This window comes from Juglans regia, chromosome 15 (assembly GCF_001411555.2).
Source record: "Juglans regia cultivar Chandler chromosome 15, Walnut 2.0, whole genome shotgun sequence".
Taxonomy (NCBI): Eukaryota; Viridiplantae; Streptophyta; class Magnoliopsida; order Fagales; family Juglandaceae; genus Juglans; species Juglans regia.
Genome location: NC_049915.1, coordinates 17,921,492 through 17,947,148, shown reverse-complemented (window position 1 = coordinate 17,947,148; position 25,657 = coordinate 17,921,492). Strand labels below are relative to the sequence as shown.

Here is a 25,657-nt window from a genome sequence, read left to right as displayed (position 1 = left end):
CTTCTTTCTCTTCCTTTCATGGTTCACCGTTCTTTCTTCTCTCTCATTTATCTTCTCCTACTCTTTTCTTCTTCTTTTTTTTCCTCCTCTTAGCCCTCTTCTTCTTCTTCTCCACCCACGGCCAAGCCGCAGCCTACGACAATACGACCACTTGACCATGCATGGGTCTCTATGATACAAGACCTTAGTCACCACTGTGGATTTGTAAGTTAAAGACACTATTGCGATTGTGGGTCTACGAGCTTTATGACCTTTGAATATTTTATGACCTACAATCGTGACAGTGAGTTTGTGAGTTTTATGACCAACGGCTAAGGCGATAGGCTTGTGAGGTTAATTATGAGCCACAATCATGGTCGCGATTGTGGATCTATGTTTTAGATCTATGCACAGATGTGAGATTTCTTGTTGGTTTTGAGCTATTTTTTTTTGATTTTTTTTTATGTATTTACGATTTTATGTAATTTTTTTTTATGAAAAATGTGTTGTTGGACGGGGTGGCTAGACGGTGGTGGTGTTAATCTCTCTGCCCGACAAGCGGATACAGACGGTCAAAGATATGGGCGGAGATGGGGTGCGAGATGGGTGGCTACCCTAGGGCCTAATTTTTAGATCATTAAACTTATATAATTAGAAGGCCCACATGAGGTTATACCCGCACACACATATATTTACACACACGTACACTATCTGAGATCATTAACGAGGGGCTTTTTCGTAGTCCATTAATTTGCAGTATATTTTCCTGATCAAAAGGTGCCTTTAGTAGAGAAATAAGCGGACTTCTTAAAACTCTCAAACACAGGATCATACCCTTTTATATGTACACAACCACACTCCTCAAACCAGAGAAAGAAAAAACTGTTACAACTGAGGCCTCGATGCATGATATATATATATATATATATAAATAAATAATGGATATATATAGTATTTATTTAATGTAAAACATGGAATAGTACTGTTACATGATTAACTTGTGCACCTTAATTATAAAGAGATTTCATACCTTGATCTATCCCTCAACATGACCTAGTTCATAATCAATATATAGGTGGTCCATTATATATCTATATATGGAGCTTGAATTATATATATATATATATATATATCATGCATGAAAAAATTATAATTTTGTAACAAATTAATAAGCATGAGATTATCATGAATAATGAAAAATCAATCAAGAGGCAAGCCATGCAATGGTAGCTAGATTGAACGAAAAGGCAGGGCTAGCTGTTGGAAATAATAATGTGTAATTTTGTATTTTTCTAACAGCAACCTCACAACTACGGGGAGACCAGATGTTTGACTCACAAAGCAGCTGCATGCAGATGATGTCCAATTCTCCTAGTACACGTGCAGTTTCGGTTGTAAGCTTTGTAAGGTCATTTGTTAGTTAGGTCGATCGAAAGGTTATCGAAACCTAAACACATATAATAGCCATATCATGTACAACATCACAAGTCTAACAACAATACCAACCCACTTTTATTTTATTTTATTTTATTTTATTTATTATATATATATGTATATAAATACAAACTTTAGCGAGCATTAATCCTTAATAATTAATGAATTAAAGGAAAGCAGTTATTAATCCTTAATAATTAATGAATTAAAGATCAGTAGAAGAATTATTTTTAAAAACAGGTTAATTTCGGCCCTTTTTTTTTTTTTTTTTTCATATATTTTGTTTTGGGTTCGAGCTAATTTCTAAATAGATTAATAAAAGAACAAGAAAAGTAAGCGATCGAGGTGGGTTATAAGTAGAAGTTGTAGGTTAGAAACTTGGAGAGATGTTGAAAGCAGAACCAAATAATTCACACTGCTAAGCAACCTCTCTCTCTCTCTCTCTCTCTCTCTCTCTGTATGTATATAGCTATAGCTAAAATATCTGATCATTGCTTACAAGGCGTTTTGTTAGCCGAGGCGTTGCATCAATCTCAGGTGCTGGGTCTGTCCAAACCCTCCAACTCTCTAACGGAAAATACTTTTCATCTTACTCCCATATATATAAATAAATATATATATATATATATATATATATATATATTTCTCTTGGGATCCTTTCCCTGATCTGTCTTCATTTCTCTCCTTGAGAACACTTTTCATTCTCTCTCTCTCTCTCTCTCTCTCTCTCTCTCTCCCCATGCTGCTACTTCTTGTCTCAGGTTTTCATCTCAATTCTTAACTCGGTTCTACAGTCGATCTGGAAGAAAAACTGCAAGCTAAAGCAAAGAGCTGGAAGCACGCTCATCCTAGCTAGATCGAATCAGGGTTTTGGAAGTTCATAAAAAAGAAAAAAAGATGTGTACCAGGGGCCACTGGAGGCCTGCTGAAGATGAAAAGCTCCGAGAGTTGGTGGAACGTTATGGACCCCATAACTGGAACGCCATAGCTGAAAATCTCCAAGGAAGATCAGGTACGTGGCAGACAAATATCAAAACCTACCTCTCTCAGAAATATTTTTATTAATTAATGCATCTTTGTCATGTATATTGAAAACTGCTAGCTAGGGTTTGATCATCATGTCAACAAGAACAGGATAAAGAGTATAATTAATTACAGCTTAATTAACTAACTCATAAAGTGACGAATTCATGAATCAGGGAAGAGCTGTAGATTGAGATGGTTCAATCAGCTGGACCCAAGGATCAATAGGAGCCCTTTCACCGAAGAGGAAGAAGAGAGGCTTTTGACTTCGCACAGGATCCATGGAAATAGATGGGCCATAATTGCAAGACTATTCCCTGGTCGCACTGATAATGCAGTGAAGAACCATTGGCACGTGATCATGGCACGAAGATGTAGAGAAAGATCAAAGCTTTATGCAAAAAGGGCTGCTCAGACATTAATGAATCAGCAAAAATCTTCTTCCAAAGTACAAGATCAGCTCCAGAACAACTGTACTGCTGAGGCAAGAAACCAGTTTGCGCCCTTGATTGAAAAATATCGTGAACGATTTGATCAGTACCCTTTTGCAAATTATAATCCCCAATTTCCAAAAGAGTGGTTTTCTCAAGGTCGAAGTCCTTGTATCGCTATGCTTGAAGGTAAACATCAAAATTATAGGATGTACATATATATATGCTATAATCTCATCATCTCATTATTGATCAATCATTGAACTTGTTATAAAATAAGAGTTGATCTAATGATTGATGAAAAATGCCGTATTCGCATGGTGTGATTGATAGAAAAAAAATCTTCTATATATATATATATTATAATGGTATTGGACTGATTGTGCGTGTTCATCGATGTTCATATTGCAGATAAAAGGCCGCAGCCAATTGAGTTTTATGATTTTCTTCAAGTAAATACAGAGTCCATTAATGGTAGTGAAGTGATAGACATCGCAAGAAGATCAGATGATGAAGAGGTGAATCAGCTGGAAGCAGACACAGAACAGAAGATCAGCAAGGCTGGTCATGTTCCATACATAGATTTCTTTACCGTCGGAATTGGCTCTTAATTAGTAAGGTCGTTGTAGTGTCTGAATTGAAATATCACAATTACATATACGAATCAATTAAGCCTAGCTAACTTATTTATACCTCACCTATATATATATGCATGCATATTGTTGCTCGGTCCTGCATTGACAGAAGAGATCGAAGAAAATGTACATTTAAGGAGATCACGCGTACGTAGCATGTAGCTAGCTAGGCGTGTAATATCTATCCTATAAAACAGATTTCTTTGTTCCTTTGCCACAACATATATATCGCAAATTCTTCTTCTTCTTCTTGCATTTGAAAGCTAAATGCATTATATATGCACGCATGCAGCTAGAAATTAATGATCTAGCGTTTTAATCTATAAACTAGCTAGCTAGCTAGCCAGTTAAGAATGAAGAAAAGAACCTGAAATATTTAATGGAGAACCGCACTGCATGTTGATCGGATGCTTTCATTTGAGGTCATCGGCGGCCTGTACATGCCTAGAAAAAAGAAAATTTTGCAATTTCTGCATTTATATATACACTTCAGATCAGCAGATGATCATAACTCAACGACCAAGTCAAACTGCCCAGCTTCAATTCAGATTAATATTCATCAAGATCTTGCATAACTCTGTAAGTACTGATCAATTAGATCATAATAAGGAAATCGTACGTGTGATCATCTATTAGCTAGCTAGTGATCTGTTAGCTTCAATTTCAAACATGCAATCTTCACATGATTTCAAATATGTACAACTTTTATAAGGTTGTGTGTCAAGGACCGTGATTTATTAATAATAATCGCAACTAATATTCTCATTAATTAATTACCAACTTCATGATAATTTTACGGTTATATATCATGAAGTTATATAAATATGCTTCATATATATATATAGATCGCTTCTAACCATCCATCGATTATATTGACGTACGTACCATGTTCTTGAGTTAATTTTCATAATTAGTGATAAGCCAACCACTTTATAAACTGGTGCTAATTAATTAAAACGTACCGAAATTTCTCTCCCACTTAACTAACTTTCACTTTTCTTGGTGATGATGATGACGATGAAATTAATGAATTAACTGTTGATAAACCCGACGACAAGCTGATCACGTTGATCATCACTCCAACGTACCCATTCTTTTGGTTGCTTGATATAAAAATTGATTATATATATATATATATGTATCAATGAAATATGTCCTGATCACTAATTAATTTCTTGTTTGATGATTACCCTAGAAAGAAATTATAAAATTAAGAATAATAATAAGGTGAGAAGGGAAAACCAAAATTTTCTAATTAATGTACTTATTTATTATTTTTTAAAGAAGAGGACGGTACCCTAATTTTATTTATAAATCTTCACTTATGGTGGAGGAATATCTTTTACAAAAAGAGCAAATGAGTTATAGATGGAAATCCCAAAACCATGCTCTTATGAAAAAAGAAAACCATTATTAATAAGAAGAGTACGACTACATCCACAAAGGAATTACATAAAAATAATCTCACAAACTACGTGGCTTCATCTGATCTGTTAGATCTACTTTACAATAAAAGTAACTTTATAATTTGATGAATCACATCAAACCACATCAGTTTATGGAATTACTTTTGTATAATCCCTTTGTGGCTAAAGTATGGCTAAAGTATTTCCCTATTAAGAATGAACAAAAATGAAAATACAAGAAGATCAAACCATGAAATTGAGGATACCTACACGGTCCAAAGCAAAAAGGCCAACCATATTGTTTGGGAAGCTCAAAATTGGAAGAGAAACTTACAATGCTGCCCAAAGATCCATGAGTAGCGAGACTATCTGCTAAAGTGTTATATTCTCTATAACCATGAGTAATGCTAAAAGGAAAGAATTGATTGAAATGTACAATATCACCCTAAAGATCAGCATATTTCCAAAGGGATGAGAATTATTAATAAACCAATTCACTACAAGAACATAATCTGTTTCCATAATAAGGTCATAAACACTTAATTGATAGCACAACATAAGCCTAATCTTTAAATCATTCATGTAACGCCCCGTTCCAGGAGGTATGGAGACTTAGCTCTTATTCCTCAAGAACATCTCCAATAATCAGTAATAAATAAACAAAACTCCACAAAATACTTAACTTATTTGTTCGATCCAAAAATCCGTATCCTTCCACATAAATACTAAGCAAAAACCTCAATATAACAAATAACATCTCCATAAAGACCCAAATTAATCATAACTTTACGTACCAAAATAACCGCTAGAGATAAAACTACTAAATATGATCCTCCAAAATACTCGTACCCTTAGCACTCATTCATCTATGATCATCAGACTGTTCCAATACTTCATATTCTTGTTTTCCAGCTGGACCTTAAAAATATCTGAAAAATATTATGGAGATAAGGGGTGAGTTATCAACAACTCAATAAGCAGATGACATATGCTAGTATGTAAACATGAGCATTTTCACAGAGTTCAGAATGCAGAAACAAAACATTTCAGTTTTCATTATGTATATCTAAAAAATACATATTATCAGAAAATCAGAACGATATTTCAAACATTTCATATTCAGAAACCAACTTTTCATGTTCAAATACTATTTTGGCACAACATGACTGAACATCTTCATCTTATAATGCCATATCAGAACATCATATCAGAATAGAGGACCATGTTTAACCCCCGTGGTAGGATTGTGCATTCTGCAGAAAGCCAAGTAGAACATAAATCACCATGAATATCATAACGATTGCACTTAGAACAGAAATCCACTATTATATTCCGTGGTAGGGCCAGAGCTCACTATTATATCTCGTGACAGGGCCAAAAGTCACTATTCTATCCCGTGACAGGGCTATAGGTCACTATTATATCAAGTGACAGGGCCACATATCAAAGCAAAACAGAATCAGAATCACATATTAGAATCATAATTAGAGTCAGAGTCAGAACAGAATCAGAAAGTCATGCCAAATGTTTTTCATATGCCACATTATATCAAAACAGAGTATTGAAATTCAGATCATTCTCACATACTGAAAACAAAAGTTGGAGCATCTTTCTAAATCAATGCACAATTTTTCGTATCCTTAATATCGTTCTTTTTCAGATTTCAGAGATAACATGACAAAATTTAGCTCATGTCTACACAATGTATGTCAGAAAATATTTTTCTTTTTTCATACAGATTTCATGAGTAATGCAAATAAACGACCGAGGTTGGTTTTTCCCAAGTTCTCATTTCATCACAAAATATGCAAAGTTTTCAGAAAGTCAACCTCAGTCTCAATAATTCGTATAAAACCTAGCAAATGAATCCCGCTTACTTGGGCTTCTTAGCTTATTAAGAAATTCTCCACAACAGTGCTGGACAACTATCAATCGTCACCTATAAAAATTCATGTAACTCAAATAAATCTCCACTGGACAGATAAATCTCATATTACATTTGAAGTACCTATTTTAGTTCCTTAAAAACTTAAGATTTCTCTTAATTCTAAAAACTATCACTTCCTAAATTCCTCAATATCCTCATAACTATAAAACTCAGAATATTTCTAAAATTGCTTAATAATATTATTAATACATACAATTATGCTGTAAAATACATATCTGGTTTCAAGGCTCATTAAAACAAAACTTATTAAAGTAGGAGGGCAAATATTTCATTTAATAAAAATAGACTAATTAGTATCTCTTTAAAGAGTTCAAAATAGAAATCTTGCATCACTATGTACTTCTAAAAATATTAATACTTATAATATCTTTCAAATATTTATTAAATTTGTATTTAAAAACAAAACTCATACAAAGTAAATTTAACATATAAAAACTACAACATGATCAACTTGTAAATATTTTGTTTAAAGCACCAGTACATTGGCTTAGTTTATAAGCCCATACATCTATGCCCAAAATAGACTATAACCCACGTAAAACAAAACTCAAGCTTTTAGATTCAATAAGCATAATATTAACTCTTGTGTTCCAAAGAAGGCAAAATGGTAAAAAAATGAACACCTAATACTATTAGAGTAACCGAGATACACAAACATATGTATATTTCCTTTTTATGAAAACTACCACAAAACAAAAGAAAATGAGGAGATGGACAGCGACAGAGGCTTACCCAAGGGAAACCGAGAGGCAATAAGCAATGGCAGAAGATGCACTCACGGCAAGCACCAAAATCACCAAGAAACAAGTGAAGCTCATGGCTTTAATGGCAAAAACAGGGTACGCCAATAAGGTAAAATAGAGCAATTAAAGACCAAACAAAAAGGGAATGCCATGGAAATAAATCACAAGTATGAGCCACGAAATTAGTAAGGAAGATTTAAGAGAAAGCACAACAATGGGGGCTCATGGATAGACCTGCAAATGGAGAGAAAAACAGATGAAAAGTATATGCTAAAGAGGAAGCGATTTGCACAGTTTTACAGCAAAAAGAGAAACCGAAAATTAAAGAGATGGAAATGGAAACATTACCTGCCGAAGATGGAGGAATGAGTGGTGGCGTTTGCTGACTTGTAGAGGGAAAGATCCGAAAATAAGATGGAGAGGAAGAAGAAACACTGTAGACGACAACTCAATGAAAAACATAGGAGAAAAAAAAAGACATAAAATGAAGGAGAAGAGGAGAAGCAGCAGCCGCATGGGTTGAAGGAAGGGGAAAAAGAAATCTGAAATGGAAGGAAGGAGAAGCAACGACGCAGGAGAAGGAAATAGATGAAGAAGCCCTAAGGGCTGGACCAAACGATGCCGTTTGGAGGGGAGAGAAATTACTGGGCTGGTTGTCACGGGTTGGGCTGGGGACCAAAAGGACTAGGCCCAAGAGAAAAAAATAAAACACACAAAAAGGCCTAGTCTGAAAATATAAGAGTCCAACAAAAGAAATAAAAAAAAGCCGCAACAAATAAAAAATAAATAAGAGCCAAATAAAAACACTGCAACTTTAAATTAATAAAATAAAATAATTAAAGTCCAACAATAAAATTATTCATTAAAGCAAAGAACAAATTTAAATGTAAACACTAATTAATATCAAGAAAGCACATCAAAGTAAATTTCACAACTTAAGAATTACAAAATAAATCCAACGAGAAATCCGATAAATTTAAAACAAGAGAACCAATATTTAAGTTAATTAAAATAATCCTTCATAAAAAAATAAATACATTAACATACGAGGCATCGCAATTCAACTCTACAAAAGTGTTAGTACACATACCAAGATAGCAAGAAAAACTAGTAACAAAATAGCAATCATGAGACTGAAGAACACTCCACAACTAGCAGACCCTGGATTACCTTTAGAGGGACCATCGATGTTACTTGAGAGATCCTGGAGCAAAGGTCAACCAATGAACAAGGAATGGTCTCTTTATCTGAATGGTGGTTGGGGGAATGTGAAGATGATAAAGGATATAAACATTAGTAAAGGACACAAGAGTGCGAGGCTTAAGGAGAGAATTAAGGTCTCTTAACCAACTATTGAATTTATGGATGACAGAGGTCGTAGGGGTATAAGAGTCCTCAAAATAGGCTTTATTTCTAGAAAGCCGAAGTTCCCAAAAGATAAGGGGAGGTAGAAGGTCATGAGCAAGTAAATAGAGTTGATCCGAGTCTCTAAAGGAGGACCACCATTAGTCTTCAACTGTGATAGGTTGTATTAGTGTAGCCAAAAATAATTGAGAATTGATGCCAAACCTCTTTGGAAAGCTTACAATTGGAGAAAATATGATCAGAGGTATCACCATACCCTTTCGTGAAGTTATTGCAGTTAGAAGCTAGATGGATCCATACCACAATGTTGGATCCTGTCATCAAAAGGAATGCCATTCAAACCATAATTTTCAAAGAAAGACAGAAATCTTAACACGGAGGGTTTTATTCCAAATGAAGGGGCTAAAGAAAAGGGAAGGGTAGTGCTCGAGAAGAAAATTCCAGGCATATTTAGAGGAGAATGTGCCACCTTTGTTGTGCTTCCCATTATGGATATTAGAGCCTTTCTTGATTTTGACTGGAAAGAGATTGACCTCATTGATAAAGGGTTGGCCACCAAGATTTTGGATTAAATTAATGTTCCAACTGTTGTGAGAGCAAACATATTTGATTTGTAAAAAGAGGTTAGAAACAATGAGTCCTTTTTGGACAAGGGAACTGCTGCCTACCCAATTCTCATGCTAGAAATGAATATAGCTATCACAAATATGTCATTAACTATCGTTGTGAAGGATGGAGACAAATTTGCAAATGACTTTCCAAAAGCGAGATTAGTATGCATTGGCAGAAATAAGATCCAAAAAGGGGGCATCATTAATGTATTTTTGATAAAGTTAGCCCAATGAGAGTTCGAGTTAACGAATCTTTAAGCCAATTTAAAGTGAAGAACATCAACAATTTCATATAAATTCCTAATGTCAAGACCTCATTTCAAGGAATGACGACATATGTGGTTATGAGAAATCCAATATTTCTTCTTGTGACCATCAATGTCACTGCAAAAAATAAATGTAGCAAATGCTTTATGAATGGAGTCAATGAATTTTTTGGGAGGGTTAAGGACTGAAAGGGTAAGAATAAGAATGGAGGAGAGCATGAATTTGATTAATGTGGTGACTTGTTCCTCATGAAGGTTTAGACAAGGATCCGTGGTACCAAAAGTGCTGACCAATAGTCAACACCTAAAAGAGAATTGAATTAGGCATGTAATTTTTTAGAGGGAAGTACACATGAAATATATTTATCTATGAAATTGTAGCGAAAATTTAAGCAGCTTATGTTGTGGTGACAACGCTAGCAGTTAAGTACCAGAATACTAATCCTCACAACAAAAGGGGCCTCTTGCCTTTCATTAAATCCCGAGATATTACATAATCCAAATGTACATAAAGTTAGTCGCCTTAAAGTGGAGGATCGATTACAAGTAGTTGCCGGACTTAACATTGTATATTTTAACAGAAGGTACAAGGTAACTAAGGCAGCTATTGGTTTCCGTACTCAGGACTTGGGCAGGTTTGACTCTTCTTCCTCGAGCGTCACACCGGGATCTAATCTATATCAAAATCTATGGTCTCAAGAATGAGACCATAGGTAGGTTAGGCGGCTATGACAAGACTGCTAATGAGCGATAATGCTATCGAAGATGCTATAAACACTTTCATGAAAAGATTGAATGGACCATATATGTGTGGCAAGGAATCACCCTCACTTTTACAGCTACGTGCATCCTCAAACGTGGTGAAGAATCACCCTCTTAGATCACACATATACATAGGTATGTCAAGGAATAACCCTTTAGGGATGTGCCATTTATTTTGTGCAAAATACAGAATTAATATGGCGAGGAATAATCATTCTCCAATATATGTATAAAATCTCGTAAAAATCAGTATTCGACCTCTTTCAACCCAGTAACACTCTTCCACCACACATGTATTTATCACAAAGATATTCATCACACAGACTTCTTACAAAGAGATACTTGTAGCACCAAGGATGCTTCTACCCGGCCAATCAACTTGAAGATATCAACACGTGATACGTTGGGAGATCTTACATTCCGACTATCAGGTGAGGCTAAATACAACAATGTTCCACCCCAATCCACACGAGACATTCTCCTTCTCGTGTGAAGTATGTGGCAACGTTTCGTAGGAATGGTTTAGAGAATTCTCTGTCCCGTCTTTTGATTATAGATTCACGCTACCAACTTCTCACATAGAGAGACATTCTCATACGGAGATATTGGATTCCCACACATGGATTCATGATATTGGATTCCCACACAGGAATTCAGAGTCATTTATTGAAAAGAATTAACAACATTCGACATTCAAAATATTGTAAATCGTTGTGTAAATATAGACATAAACATAATGATTGAAATATTTATTCATGCCTATAGAATGTGAGGGGGAGAAGTTATAGAGATAATGCAATGTCTCTTACTCACAATATTCACTCCACATTTTTCAGCACCATCTTAGAACTAACCTACATTTCTATGTCGAAAATCCTCTCGTTGCCACTCTGCTCCTTGCTTTCTGAAGCAGTTGACTTCACAAGCTCTTTGGTGAATAAAGTCTCAAATGTGAGATCTCGTTCCATGTCCAGGTCCTTTAAATAGGGTGGAGTTTTTAGATGTCATTTTTTACTTCGGTTATGCAGTAATGATTTTCCTTAACCCTTCCCTATCATATTGCAGGATGACATAAACAAACTGCCAAGCATGATTCACATTCTTGGTCCTATAACTTTCCTCTAAAGAGGGTTTCGATCGTGGCTTGAGTCATATTTCTACGTTCAGACAACATGACCTGTCAAGCCTTTACCTTTCGCAGAACCACTCCGGATGTGTGACTGTTTGGGTTGAGTGGGGCTTTTGCCTGGAATACTGCCACTTTTCTAAGCACTTCTGTGTAATTTCAACAAGGTCCCTTACTTACCCAGTCTTTTCCGAACTGCTGCTTGCCTTGGCGGGTAAATTTTTGTCTTGTCAGAGTTATTGGCTTTCGTGGCTCTTTGTTCTCGCCATCATGGTAAGTGACCTTTTTGTGCTCGCCTTTAGTGAAACGACACACTTATCTCCACCTCGCTTTGGGACGCATCAGTCAAACGTTTGTAAGGTACTTTCTCGTCCATGTGCTAAACTGGTTGCACTTTGCAACCCCTACTGTTAATTCCTTAGACCACTAAAGTGTTCCCCATCTTTTCCTTCCACTCAACTTCGAGAATGGTCCGTCCTCTTTGGCGTCAGACGGTTCCTCACAATTAAGCTTGCCACCAGCAGAAAGGAGGTGACTATTCCAACTAGCTACCTTTTTTCTAACCATGAGAATCATAAGTGGAGGAAGGAATCTTCCCATAGGAAAAGGGGCACCAAAATAAGTGATAGGGAAGTTGCCTTGATTAAAACCCGTTGTAGAAGTAATAATTCTTCTGAACATGGTGAGAAATGGGACTGCATCCTCTAGGGATTGGATAAGGAGTGACATGACCTTCAGTCATAAGATGGTGAAGACCTCTACATAGGGGTCCTACATTAAGAATAAGAAGAATAGGGGATAATGAGTCTCATTGTCTTAGGCCTCGATTAGAAGTAAACTAGTCTGAGTGAGTACCATTTAAGTAATCAGGAAAGGTGGGATAAGAAAAATATTTCTAAAATAAAGAGACAATACCTTTATTAAAACCAAAGGAATAGGGATACGAGAAAGGTAAATCGTATTGACCCAATCAACAGATTTAGCTATGTCAACTTTATGTACAAAATTATTGCCTCTGATATATCTAGAAAGACTATGAGTTAATTCTTGGGCCAAGGAAAGACTATGAGTCAATTCTCAGCAGTCGAGTGAATAATGTTGTGTTGAGAGAAGGAGGAGCCATCTGGGAGCGTAAGAGAAGTAACATAAGCATTTCTCCTATTGTGAGCAACCATTTGATAGAAGAAATTTGTGTTTTTATCACTTTTAGATAATCCTTGAATTCTAGAATTTGCTTATAAAAGATTTCTTCTTGGAGCAATCTATCATTATACCATTTTTCTAAATTTTGCAATATAACCACATCAGAATTAAGGAAAGAGTTTTGCAAAGAGAGTACAACAACTCAAACTTTATCACGTATATTAGCAAGGTTGAAAAACAATAACAAAAACTGAGAGATTTCAATCTTTTAAAGCAACTCTCAAAAGTTTTGTTTAAAAACAAGTTTATTTAAGCCATAGAGAATCAATGATAACAAGGTTGATTCCAATTAGAAGAAACAAAGTCTAAAAATTGAGGGTTCTTAGTCCACATCGTTTGAGATCTAAAGGATGAGGGATCAAAATTATGGATCTCTTATTCATAACAAAGAGGGGCAATGATTAGAGTGATTCCTTTCCAGATATGTAAGAGAATTTTGAGGAAAGGATAAAGATCAGGATTGATTAACAAGTGCCTGATCTAATCTTTCCCAATTACAGACCCCATTTCTATGATAATTCAAAGTATATTTAGAATCAAGATAAGGGAGCTCATTAAGGGAATTGTAGTCGATGAAATCAAGAAAGTCAGATTTAGTAGAATTAGGAATATGGACACTACCTGGTTTTTCATCATCAGGTTTGATAATGTTGAATCACCAAACACCATCTAAGGAGAGTTAGGAGGTTTCATGGTGCAAAGAGAAGTCCAAAGAGATTTTTGAAAAAGAGCTAGGATTACATTTGGCATAAACAATAGAGAAAATAGTGTTTTTACCACTCTAATCAACAAAGAAAGTAATGTGCCGTTCAGAAATTGAAATAATAAGATCTTTATTCGCACAAATGCAAATCTTACCGCCATAGTCTTCATTCGTGTAAACTTGAGAGTAGGGGTGCAACCGGTCTGATTCGGTCTAGTTTTGGACATATTTTAAAACTGAACCGGTATATATTATTTTTTGAGATTTGAAGAACCGATACCTCACCTGTTAAACTCCTAAACCGGTACTTTCAATTTTACCGGTTCTGGTCCGGTTCGGTCCAAATTTTTCAGTATATATAATATAGTATATAATAATATAGTGATAATATATTGTAGTATATTATAATATATATTATAATTGTATTATAGACTATAGTGCTATATTATAATATAAAATATAGTAGTGATATATTATAATAAAAAATATAGTGATATATTAATATATAGTGATATTACTAATACTATAGATTATAGTGATAATATATAGTTATTTATATAGGATTTTAAAATTTAATGTTATATTAATTAGTAATTTACCATATAATACAAAATTATTTATATATAATTATATATATTATATATAAAAATTATATATAATATAAAGAATCATATAAAAAATATTTTATACAATATAAAAAATTAATATATATATATATGAACCGGTCCGGTTCGGTCTGGTATTAGAAAAAAGAAAATGGGAATCAAACTGATTTCTATCGGTATTGAGAAAAATGAAACCAGTACCCGACCAAATAGAATCCAGTACTTAGTTCCGTCCGATTCAATTTGGTTTACCGGTTCACTGATTTTTTTTTTATCCCTACTTGAGAGAGACCCAAATTGCGACAAATAGTAGCAGCCTTAGTAAAAGTAGGAATTGGTTCAAAAAGAGCAATTAATGGCAATTTATAAAACTTAACCAAATATTTCAAATAAAGCATTGAGTTATTATTGGCAATGCTTCTCACATTCCAAACTAAAATTGAGTAATCATGATATTATTTGAGTTTTGGTATTTAGAATGATTTTTGTAACACGAGTTACTCTTTTACCTTTCTTCTTGACGGAATTTTCCACAACTTTAGAATCAGAGTGAATAACTTTAAAAGTTTGTATATTTTTCTCAAAATTTTTTTTTGAAGAATCAAGATTCTAATAATTAGCAATTATACCAAAAGAATTATGACTAGACACATATTCGAGAGGTGGATCATTTTGCATGACATAAGTAGGGTATGGCTCTTTAGCAATGATATTCTGAGCATTCTCACTTTGTCCATCACTTTCAGGAAGCCCATTAGTTGTGTTGTTATTGCTAATTTTTTACGTGATAATCTCCTGATTGAGGGAGGGGGGGGGGGGGGTTTGTCATTGGCTTCATTGTTGAGATTTTCATTGTTAGGGATTAATGGTAATTCTGAAGAAGAACTAGATGTAGGCTATTGTGTAGTGGGATTCTCTAAACTGTAGTCAACAATTTTTTTTTTTAGGAACCCATTTTTTCTTAGTAATAAGGGCAACTAGATTGTCATTCGCAGCCTTTCCAGGCTTGTTGACCTTAACTTATAGTTTTCTACATTCAATAATATCATGTCCCTCGATTAGACAATGTTTGCAATAACTAGGGCATCTCTCATATTCAATTTGTTGCCATAATCCTTCATCTTCTATACCAAACTAGACAACATTTTCTTTAGGGGTATACAAGTCTATTTCTATGCAAATAAGGGCAAAAGAAGGATTAGTGTTACGTAAATCAATAGCAAGAAGTTTTTCAAGGGGATGGGCAATAGCCTTTAGATAGGATTGGACACTGAAATCTAAAAGCAATAAGGGAAATCTTACCCATACTAAAAGCAATGTGTGACCTCCATTAGTAAAAAATCCAGATATCACTTGAACAACCTAAACATACTTCCTTTGTGATGTGTGTATCTCATGTCCAAGATTTGGCCAAATCTTCAGCCGATTGTAATTTTATTGATACATGTCTTGAATCAATAAGCCCCACAATCGAGGCTGAGCATGATTCCATCTCATTGAGATGTGATTGCGAATGGCATCCATATGAAGCATGCCCTTAGAGAATTCCACCACCAACGTGTATTGTAGTGTAACTTCTTATTGTTGAACCTCAAACAGTGTGAAGTATATGACACGGTTTGCCGTTTTTCATTTAGGCTTGTTTCAACAATAAAGTGATGTCAGATATTGGGATTAAGGCGAGCTTTACTCGATTAGATTCACTCAATATGGCCACCTAAGGCTTGGACAACACCTCATGGTTCACATATGAGTTCTCCATTCGAGATGAAATAGAGTTGAAAAGATAGATTGAAATCGTGGAAGAAATATGAGAAAACTGGAAATTGAAACAAGATTAGAGTTAAAAATGGAGGAGAAGCAAAATGGGATGCAAATGGTGGCGAGGGTTAACTTCCCAATCCTTCACATAAGGGTAAAAAAGGAAAACATATTGTAGATTCACAACAAGAATGGTTGTTTCCTCCTAATTAATGACAATAATTAATGTCATTTATGATTTTAGATTTTGGATGGTTCAATGGTTTTTTCTCAAATAATTTTAGGTTTCGTTTGTTTTTGCAGATGAGATGAGATGAGGTAAAATAAAAAAATTAAATAAAATATTGTTAGAATATATTTTTTAATATTATTTTTATTTTGAGATTTGAAAAAGTTGGATTGTTTATTTTATTTTGTATGAATTTGAGAAAATTATAATGATTAAATGAGATGAGATGAAAAATTTTGTGAAAACTAGGCCTAATTCAGAGTTAAATTATTTGAAAAAGAGTACTGCTACGGGTCCCGAATTTGGGATCCAAAAAATGTCCCGAATAGCGTAATTTTTTTTTTCTATTTTTTTCATGTATTTTTTTAATTATCATAAATATTTTTTTAAAAAATAAAAAATTCACAATATTATTAAAAAATATTTTTTTAATCATTCGGTGAAAAAAAAAAATTCCATTTGAGATATTTTTTGAATTTCAAATTCGGAATCCAAAACATTTTTCTTTAGAAAAAGAGAAATTAAAAAAAAAAAAAAAAGAAGAAGTTTTCATTCTTTTCACGGTGGAACATATTTTTTTCAGAGAACTTTTTTCAAAGTTACTATTGCATTGTTTAATTTGTTTTTGAAGCATTATTTTTTAATTCATTTTTATTTCATCCAAATGGGCCGGATTGGCCCAAAAGAAAATGAATAAATAATAATACTAGAAAGGGGAGAGAGAGACGAATGGCTCCAAGACGAAGAAAAAAGGTGTTCGTAGTTTTTTTCCCACTCGTTTCTTGCACTTTCCCTCACTTTCTATCTTCTTGACTCGTGATATTTTCTCGTACTTGTTCACTCTCTCATTCTGGACATTTTATCCTGATTTTCTGAACTCGTTTTATCTCTTGTTGACACCGACATTTTTCTAAAGTTTGGTTTTTTTTTTCCTCTGTGCCTCACTCTTTTCCTTGCGTTATTTTCTCGACATGTTTTCTTACGTTCGATGAACTTTCCTCTCACAAGATCCTATTTTCTGGTGTTATATCTCGCATTTTATGAGATCGCGAACCACTTGCTGCTTTTCATCTTCTTCAACGCTTTTTTTTTCCCGATTTATTTTCCTTTTCTTGATACAATTTCTTGAGGATTTTTTTTCTCGTTTTCTGACGCTCTGTTTTGTTTTCCCTTCTTTTGCAGAGGGGTAATACCCGTCTCGATGCAGCCCTCGACGCTATGCGTCCATATGGATTTTCCGAGAAACTGGTTCAAGAAACGGTCGGAGAGCTTCTAAATGTGGGTTTTTATTTTTTATAATTTTTTTTTCTCTATGCTCATTGTTTTCTGAAAGCAAAAACATTTATTGGGTCTTGGTTTTGTTTGAATCGTAATATGGGTTTTGGTTCAGGTTTATGGTGGGGATGATGGATGGGTCTTTATTGAAGAAGTTTCTTACATTCTTCTCGTTGAAACCATTCTTGAAAAGCTAAACGCTCATACACAAGAGGATGTAAGAGTCTTTTAAATCTCTTCACACCTTTTCTATATGCTTGTTTTTCTTTTATTGTCGCGTTTTATTTTTTTGTTTTTGAGATTTTTTCTTCATACATTTCTTTCTTAATGCTCTGTTCAGCTGCGGTGAAAAGGTGGGGAAAAGTTGTCTTTGTTTACTTTTTTCTTATGCTTATTTTCTGTTAACCAAACAGGGGGCAATGTGTGAATGCTGGATTGGAGTAAAACAAAGAAATCCTGTTTCAACTTAGGATTATGCTATTAAGGCCAGCTTTGAACTTATCCAGTTGAGTTTACATGGCATCTATATGTAGAAATGCAGAAAAGTGAATGATTACACTTCAAAGGCCCAATTTTGATAAAGCTCGACACGGACCTTTGATTCCGTGGGTCACACAGTGGGGCTAAATTTTTTCCTTCAGGTGTATATGATCATTCCCTTGTTGTGGACCACTTGTGGTGAATGGCTGAAGGACCGTAGAGTGCAGTTTCTTCTTGACGCAAGGCAGTTTGGGTCTGGCACTGCAAATAAAAAGGATTCAACCCATACACTGTATGGTCTACCTTGTTGCGTCCTTACCCTTCCCTTTGAGTAGTCATCTCATGAATCCCGCCAAAATATTTGTGGCATTTGCATTTCAAGAATCCTAAAATTAATGACATGCTATGATCTAACATATTGAAAAAAGAGGCATTGTTTTGTGGTTGACTCTTATTCTGTTGATGGTCACAATTCTGTGAGATGTGCCTAGGCCTTTTGGGAATCTAATGAAGCATTGAGAAAAATATCTACAGGAGTAGCAACAAATGTTCAATTAGGACTATATCATCATGCCCTGGGCAAGCCATGTTCACTTGTTTGGGTAGTGAGAATATCTGAGAAGTGTTGAGAATGTTTATGAATAGTTATGAGTAAAGATTGAAGTGAGTTTGTGGGTCCCATTGAGAGTATTTTGAGTTGTTTGGATGTATGAAATATATTAAGTTGTTGACTTTAAGATAGATAATTGAAAAAGGTGTAGGTCCCATCAATGATTGATTTTTTTAATGATAATTTTATTTATATATAATAGTGATAAATATTATAGTGGAGAGACTTTGGAGAGACTTTGGTACAAAGATGGTTCACTGTGTTTGGCATATAGAGTATTTTCATTGGTACGAGAATACTTGAAAAGTGTTGAGATATCTTCGCTACCCAAATGTAATTCTGCTGAAAATTAGGAACTTGTACTTTTTGTTTCCAAACAAATTCCAGCTGGACATTGTTGAGTTGTGAATCTCGAAAGAAAATGAATCTCGTAAGAAAATGTCATGGCTTGACATATAACCTGCTTCCTCTCCTATAGGCCTCAAAGGCTGTAAACCTCCTTCTCTCCCCTTCCTCTCCTCCTCTTCGGAAGCCATAGCTATATTTTTAATGTTCCATGCAAATTTTAACATGGGCATAATTGAAGTAGTAGTGGGACTTCGTAATGAACACTGAAGTTTATCTTCTTTTTTTCATGACACATGAATCTATTGATCTCTCACCTCTATCCCCTGTGCTTATGACTCATTTTGTTTTCCTGTAATCTAGTCTACCACTTAGAATTTGACATGGCTGTTATAGCAGTATCCAACTACTCTGACTTGTGAGTTATGGCATTCTCTCAGGTGGAGTATTATTCCATTTCTGGTTTTCTGTATGTATATCTTTTTCACCTTTGTGTGTTTATTGGATGTACTTCCATGACAATTGCTATCCAGTTTATTAGCTGCAGTTTTGGTCTTGTTGGTTTCTACCTTGCAGTGAATTAATTGTACCGGGATGCTGGTTTGGACCTTTACTTTTAACTAATAACAATATCATTAATGACGTTCCCAGTTTTTTTACTCACTCTTTTTATTCTTTCTTTGAAGGCTGGTTCTTCTCAAGGTAAGGTTGAAGTTGCAGTTGATGCTGAAGCACCAGCTGTTAGGCCTGCAAATGGAGTTACTTGCCCCAATTCAGAGGCTGTGGAGGCTGTATCACAAACTAACCAGGCTACCTGGCAGACTAACGAGGCTTTAGATACTGCATCAGAGGCTCATGAATCTCGTAATCGCCTCTCCATCCATTTGTTAGATTCAATATGTATTAGTGGCATTTTAGAAGAAAAGCACTAATAGCATGCTTCCCCCTCCCTTCAAAATAAAAGTGACGAATTTTGAAGTTATTGCCGTCTTTTTTGAAAATAATCAGCATATAAGTTGAATCAAATGAATTTTGAAGTTATTGCCGTCATTTTTAACCCAAGGTTTATGTGTGGGTGATAAATCATCAATGAATTGCTTTAAGATCATATCTGTGAATTTAATCACGATGTGATGTAGCTCTTGTTTTTGCAGAGAGTATGCATTGTCTCCCACCAGCCGTTACGATCCAATCCAAACTACCCATGGATGGTCTTCCTACACCAAGTCGTCGACCTTACCATGGGTGGATCAGTAATGACGATGATGAGGATTTAGTGCACCTCAAACCAGCTCCATTACAGCAAAGTTTAGCAAAGTTGCTTACACCAGTTCCATCACAGGAAAGTTTAGTAAAGTTTCTTGATACTCTAGGCAGGCGGAGAAAGCGTAAGACAAGGTGGGATGTGAGGCCTCAAGATGTGTAAATCCTCTTTAATGTTCCATGCTAACCTATGCCTCAAAAGGGATTTTCTTTTGGTAAAAACCTGTGGTCAAGTGGTATTTTGTCTCTCATTTTATGTAGAGGAAGTGAATTTTGTGGGCTTGCTTAGGTAAATTATTTTCGGGCAAATACCAAGTTTAGGAATTTGAAGTTTTTAAAAGTCTTTTTTGCTTTCAATCTTAAAATGTCATCGACAAAACATATTATTCTATTATTGAGTTAGCGTATAGATGACGTCATTCATGTTACTTAAATGTTAAGATTTAATTTGTAAGATTTAAATTCTAAAATTTACTTTTTAAATTAAATTATATCACCTAAAAAGTGTGATGTAGAGATCTTAAAATGGTAGTATTTTTGTTTTTAACAAAACTCAATCTCTCAAAAACACTTTCCTCTGTAACATTAATTTTTTTAAAATTTAATAAAATATTTATAAAAGAGAAATATTTTAACTGAAATGTATTATGTAAAAGTCATCTTACAAATTGATATTTTGATATGGTTTTTTAGATTATAAAATTATTTTTATTGTAAAAATCATATCAACTTCACCGTTGCGGTTTTAAGTAAAAAGAAGAAATAAATTTCATATTTCGATTGATCAGTGCCATTTTTCATGTTGCATACTAAACTATCAATTTTGACAATTTATGCCATCGATGAAATTACATCAAACCATATATATACATATAGTTATTGATCAAGTTCATCGACACAATAATAGAAAAGGAAAAAGAAAAACAGTAGCTTTCTCATATTACTGCAAATAGAGTAATGTTAGATACAGTTATGAGTTGTGCAAACACTGTTTTTTGAAAAAGAGTGATGTTTATTATTAAAAACTTAATTTTTTTTTAAGTAGGTATCATATTTATTCACTTTTATTAAAAAGAGTACACAACACTTATATACTCTATGACTGTAAATATCAATTCTCTATTAATTATCATATGTTGAGTTATTAGAATATAACCAAATTGAACAACTTACTAAGGAAAACATGTATGTATACATGGTCGAAAATATATTATAAAGCACTAAGCTTTAATTCCATATATTGCAAAACCCAAAAAGGGAAAGACCAACACACATACACACATATATCATGTAAATGAGCAACATCAATCTGCACGCAATGAATTGTTTTCCGTAAGCAGATAAAATAATTTATTTATTTAGACTATTTTGAAATAGTGTGTACCTAAGCGAATGGATGGAATAGTTACATTATTTGTTTACATATGCCAATCATGAATTTTATGTAGGAATGATTTTCGACCTTTTGGATTGAAACTTTAAGCAGATCAGTTAAATGGGACAATCGAATTATTCTCGACAATTTTTTATATGTCACCTATGATATAAAATCAAATGATCATGAAAATCTAAAAATATTATTATTTTTTGTTATAATCATGCATATATTAAAAATATAAAGTATGATAAAATGAATTAATGGACTGTTGAAGAAACAAAGTAAGAAGAGTTCACAATGAATCTATTGCCTCATCATGATGGCACTATATTTAAGAATTTCTCTATTTACAATTGGGTTGTAAACACATCGCTTATTGTAAAGTATGTATGTAATTAGTTATTAAAAAAAAAAAAATTCAAAACATAAAATTCTTTTTATGCCAATTTATATGGCAAACTTAATTTACATAAGTATATATGTATGAATAAACAGATTTATAAATAGATATTTTCTACAATATTTAAATACATTGTGGAGATATTGGTGTTTGGTCCTCTTTAATTCTACTCATTCATGTTTTGACCAAGCTTGTTGCTTTTCTCAACACACCATGAAAAGTAAATTGCAAGTTCACGGAGAAAACTGAAAATTAATTAGGCAATCTCATGTTCTATTAGTCATTATAAAGTAGAATATTTGAGTTAGGCAGGTTTGTGGGTGAGATAAGAATTTTATATTTTGTTTAAAATTTTAAAATATTATATTTTAATATTATTACTGTTTTGAGATTTGAAAAAGTTAAATTGAAATTTAAAAATGTTGAATTGTTTATTATATTTTATATGATAATTTAAAAAATATGTAAGAATGAGATGAGATGAGATGAGAATTTTATATCTTATCCCCAAGTTCCAGACCCACACCCACTCACATCCTAGAAATTTGGCACCATTTTTTTCGTGTCTGACAAAGTCCTCCATGATGTTTTACAGTTAGGCCGCATGCATGATATTGATATATTGATATATATATATATATATATATATATATATATATATATATCTGTATTTTAAGTCATCTAAATATTGAAATTAGAGGGAATTTCATATCAAGCAAGGGCACCGGTACTACTTCTATTGGCTTTAATTTCCTCATTGTCTAATTAGTTTTCGTCTATTAGTCTTGCACATTCTGAGAATTAATGTATTATCTGACCAAGGTGCATTAACTTTCTCTTTCGTGTCAAGACTATTTCATTACCGGATTTTGTAACCAATTAAGTATTAAATAATGATACACTTATAACTCTTTTATTATTATTTTATTACTCAGTACTTCAAATCAACTAATGTAATTGTGCCGCTTCACTAAAAAATATATTCAATTTTATTTAATTTCCCTTCATTTTAAATAGAGTTGTAAAATAGTTGTAGGTTTATAATTATTTTTCATCTTTCACTTGAAAATAAAATGGTCCAAATCATGTCATTAAGATGATATTTGGATTTAAAACTCTTGGAAGTTTTTGAGGGCTCCCCTTGACCCCCAGTTTTTCGTTCTTGTTTTGTGCGACCATCCAGATATTTAGACATGAAACATTAATACAGGCTGATTTTAATTTTCAGGTAGTGAAAATTCACAACGTACAAGGTTGCTTTTATTTATTGTCACTAACATGACATTAAGCATATATATAGTTTATGATCATGATCTAAACATGAGTAGATTCTGATCACTGCATGTATATATATTACACCACACAAGAAAGCTATAAATTATGAAATCCATCACAAACCCAAAAACGCATATAGAATAATATTACACAAAACCTTACTAATTTTATTCTTAAAACGCTGCTCGATCAATCTCCATAAGAAATGTACAAGCAGTCTGATGCTTAATTAATATTGCTAAACCAGGTTCATGGTGCATGCTTCTTATTTGGAGGGGTTTTACGTCTGCAATTACTAATTTTGTAGGGTGGGCGACAATATAGCGGCCGTGGGAGTGTTGGGGTTGGCCGACACGGCCTAATTGGATCACCAGGGTCTCGTCTGCACGGGACCCTTGGCGTTGGCGTCACACCCGGCTTGGTTACATTAGGAGATGCAGGTGGTACTGCTGGGTCATCAAGTAGCTGCCTGCGGCCTGCGCCTACCGGAGATATGATACATATGACAATATATATGTTGAGTTATCAGAATATATATAACCAAATTGAAAAACCAATAATTAGTAGGAAAAACATGGTTGGTCGGAGAAATATTGAATTCCATATATTGCAAAACCCAAAAAGAGAAAACAAAGAGCTCTATTATTTAATATGATCTGCAGCTAAGAACTTGTGAGTTTTAAAGCAACAAGAAGTTTTCGATTCAGATAAGGTTCCCTAGACCAATTATGGTTTAAAACAAAGCTATATAGAGAGGGTGTTATGATCAAACATATATATGTAAATGAGCAACATCGATGATCTGTATGCAATGAATTGTTTTCTGCAAGCAAAAATTAATTAACACAACTCTGTCATGGAAATAATTAATTAGTGATCTTAATTAATTATTAATTACCAGCTAATGCCCGAGCTAAAACCGGAGAAGGAACCAAAGTAGAGGAAGCCAAGAGAATGCAGATAATTAGTAGAATGGCCTTCATCATGTCGATCGAGGTCAGCTGATATATAATATGATAGTGCTAACCGGCCTGTTCTTCCCACCTATTTATAGGCCAACATCCCGAGATATTTCATGCGGTTGCAATGTTTTGTTCTCTCTCTACTTATTCCTGTTTTGATCAAGCTAGCTAGTCGCTTTTCTCAACGCACTATGGAAAGCCATCGGAAGTCATGCATTGAGAAAACTTAAAAAAAAAAAAGACTTATCAGGCCATCTTATGTTCTATTAGTCATTGTAAAGTAGAATTCAGTTTAGTGGCCGGCTGATGATAACAAGCTACTGTTCCATATAAATATCCATAGAAATGTGGCACCATTTTTCTTCCTTTGTGACAATGTCCAACTCCATGATGTTGTAGATTAGGCATATGGCGATAAATCCCACAAAATCCCAAAGCAAAGCTGTGGAAAAAAATTACCATAGGTCTTCCAAGCCAATAATTGGGTGATATTGCTAGTGTCGTTGTGGCGCTCTCGACTCTCATGTGTGATTTGGTGGAAGTTGTGATACTGGGATGATGACCACATAGATCACACACCCATCACTAAGTGCTAGTGTGTGTGAACATACAATATGTGTGCAACATAAATAACGGAGCAGAAGAATAAAAGGATGGTCAAAGCTAAGTGCCATAAAATTTTAAATAGTACAATCCAAAAAGTAATAATCCTCTAAGAGGTTATAAAGTCATCTGGCTAAAAATATAAATAAAGCGATAATAAGTCCCACGACAAATATGAGAGAGATAGAAAATAGAAAGCTCCAGCAATCACCCCTCCGGCGGAGTGGGTCCCTCCTGCTCAAACTCTCCCTATGCATCAAATTCTATCGGAGGTAGGAACACCACAGTGAGATTTCACAATCTCATTAAGTAATCAACATGCAACAATCAAGAGTTTAAAACATGCATTTATACAACCAACAAAGTAAGACAACCATACATGCAAAAGATCACAATATCCATTTTTCCACCCTTTTTCCAAAAGAACACATTTAGCCAGAACCACACATGCCAAAAATGCCCTTTGGCCCAAAACATGGTTATTATGCATGCACCATGGTCTCCCCTATTGACCATGCGCACACCTTGGCTCCCTTTGTCACACCACGGGTAACAACTGAGCATGTGACTTCGTAACAAGTAAAGCCTAGCTCTGCGCCTGGCGTGTACGTTACCAGACATCCTCTAGTCCTCGCTAGCAGAGAGGCTATGGAGTCGGCACGAGAGCGTTACCATCTCGTCCTAGCCCGTTGTCGCCCAGTGACAACCTAGGGGACGTCACACAGTTTATTACGCTCTCGAGTGACTAGATGAGCTCTACCGAGATAATGCCCTATTTTGACTTGGGGTTGTGATACGCACGCACCCACATGATATCACCAGTACACCAAAAACCA

The 25,657-nt window shown here is 34.4% G+C and overlaps 2 protein-coding genes across 2 annotated transcripts; both read left to right on the top strand.

Annotated features, from left to right (window-relative positions):
* The first annotated feature begins 2,088 nt into the window (after nt 1-2,088).
* Nucleotides 2,089-3,737, top strand: LOC108993101 (transcription factor MYB54-like). Its single transcript, XM_018967865.2, has 3 exons — nt 2,089-2,425; nt 2,613-3,056; nt 3,279-3,737. Exons 1-3 carry the CDS (start codon nt 2,311-2,313, stop codon nt 3,476-3,478), a joined length of 759 nt encoding a protein of 252 aa, XP_018823410.1. The 5' UTR covers nt 2,089-2,310; the 3' UTR covers nt 3,479-3,737.
* Nucleotides 3,738-16,959: 13,222 nt separating this feature from the next.
* LOC108993044 lies at nt 16,960-20,602 on the top strand. Its single transcript, XM_018967813.2, has 5 exons — nt 16,960-16,983; nt 17,413-17,508; nt 17,621-17,722; nt 19,627-19,804; nt 20,095-20,602. Exons 1-5 carry the CDS (start codon nt 16,960-16,962, stop codon nt 20,364-20,366), a joined length of 672 nt encoding a protein of 223 aa, XP_018823358.1. The 3' UTR covers nt 20,367-20,602.
* Nucleotides 20,603-25,657: the final 5,055 nt, after the last annotated feature.

What these genes read in the sequence shown, in the direction of transcription:
- LOC108993101 (XM_018967865.2), top strand. Translation starts at nt 2,311, where the DNA reads ATGTGTACCAGGGGCCACTGGAGGCCTGCTGAAGATGAAAAGCTCCGA. An exon ending in AAATCTCCAAGGAAGATCAG is followed by an intron (nt 2,426 to 2,612) that starts GTACGTGGCAGA and finishes TTCATGAATCAG; the next exon opens with GGAAGAGCTGTAGATTGAGA. An exon ending in TTGTATCGCTATGCTTGAAG is followed by an intron (nt 3,057 to 3,278) that starts GTAAACATCAAA and finishes TTCATATTGCAG; the next exon opens with ATAAAAGGCCGCAGCCAATT.
- LOC108993044 (XM_018967813.2), top strand. Translation starts at nt 16,960, where the DNA reads ATGGCTCCAAGACGAAGAAAAAAG. An exon ending in CTCCAAGACGAAGAAAAAAG is followed by an intron (nt 16,984 to 17,412) that starts GTGTTCGTAGTT and finishes CTTCTTTTGCAG; the next exon opens with AGGGGTAATACCCGTCTCGA. An exon ending in ACGCTCATACACAAGAGGAT is followed by an intron (nt 17,723 to 19,626) that starts GTAAGAGTCTTT and finishes CTTTCTTTGAAG; the next exon opens with GCTGGTTCTTCTCAAGGTAA.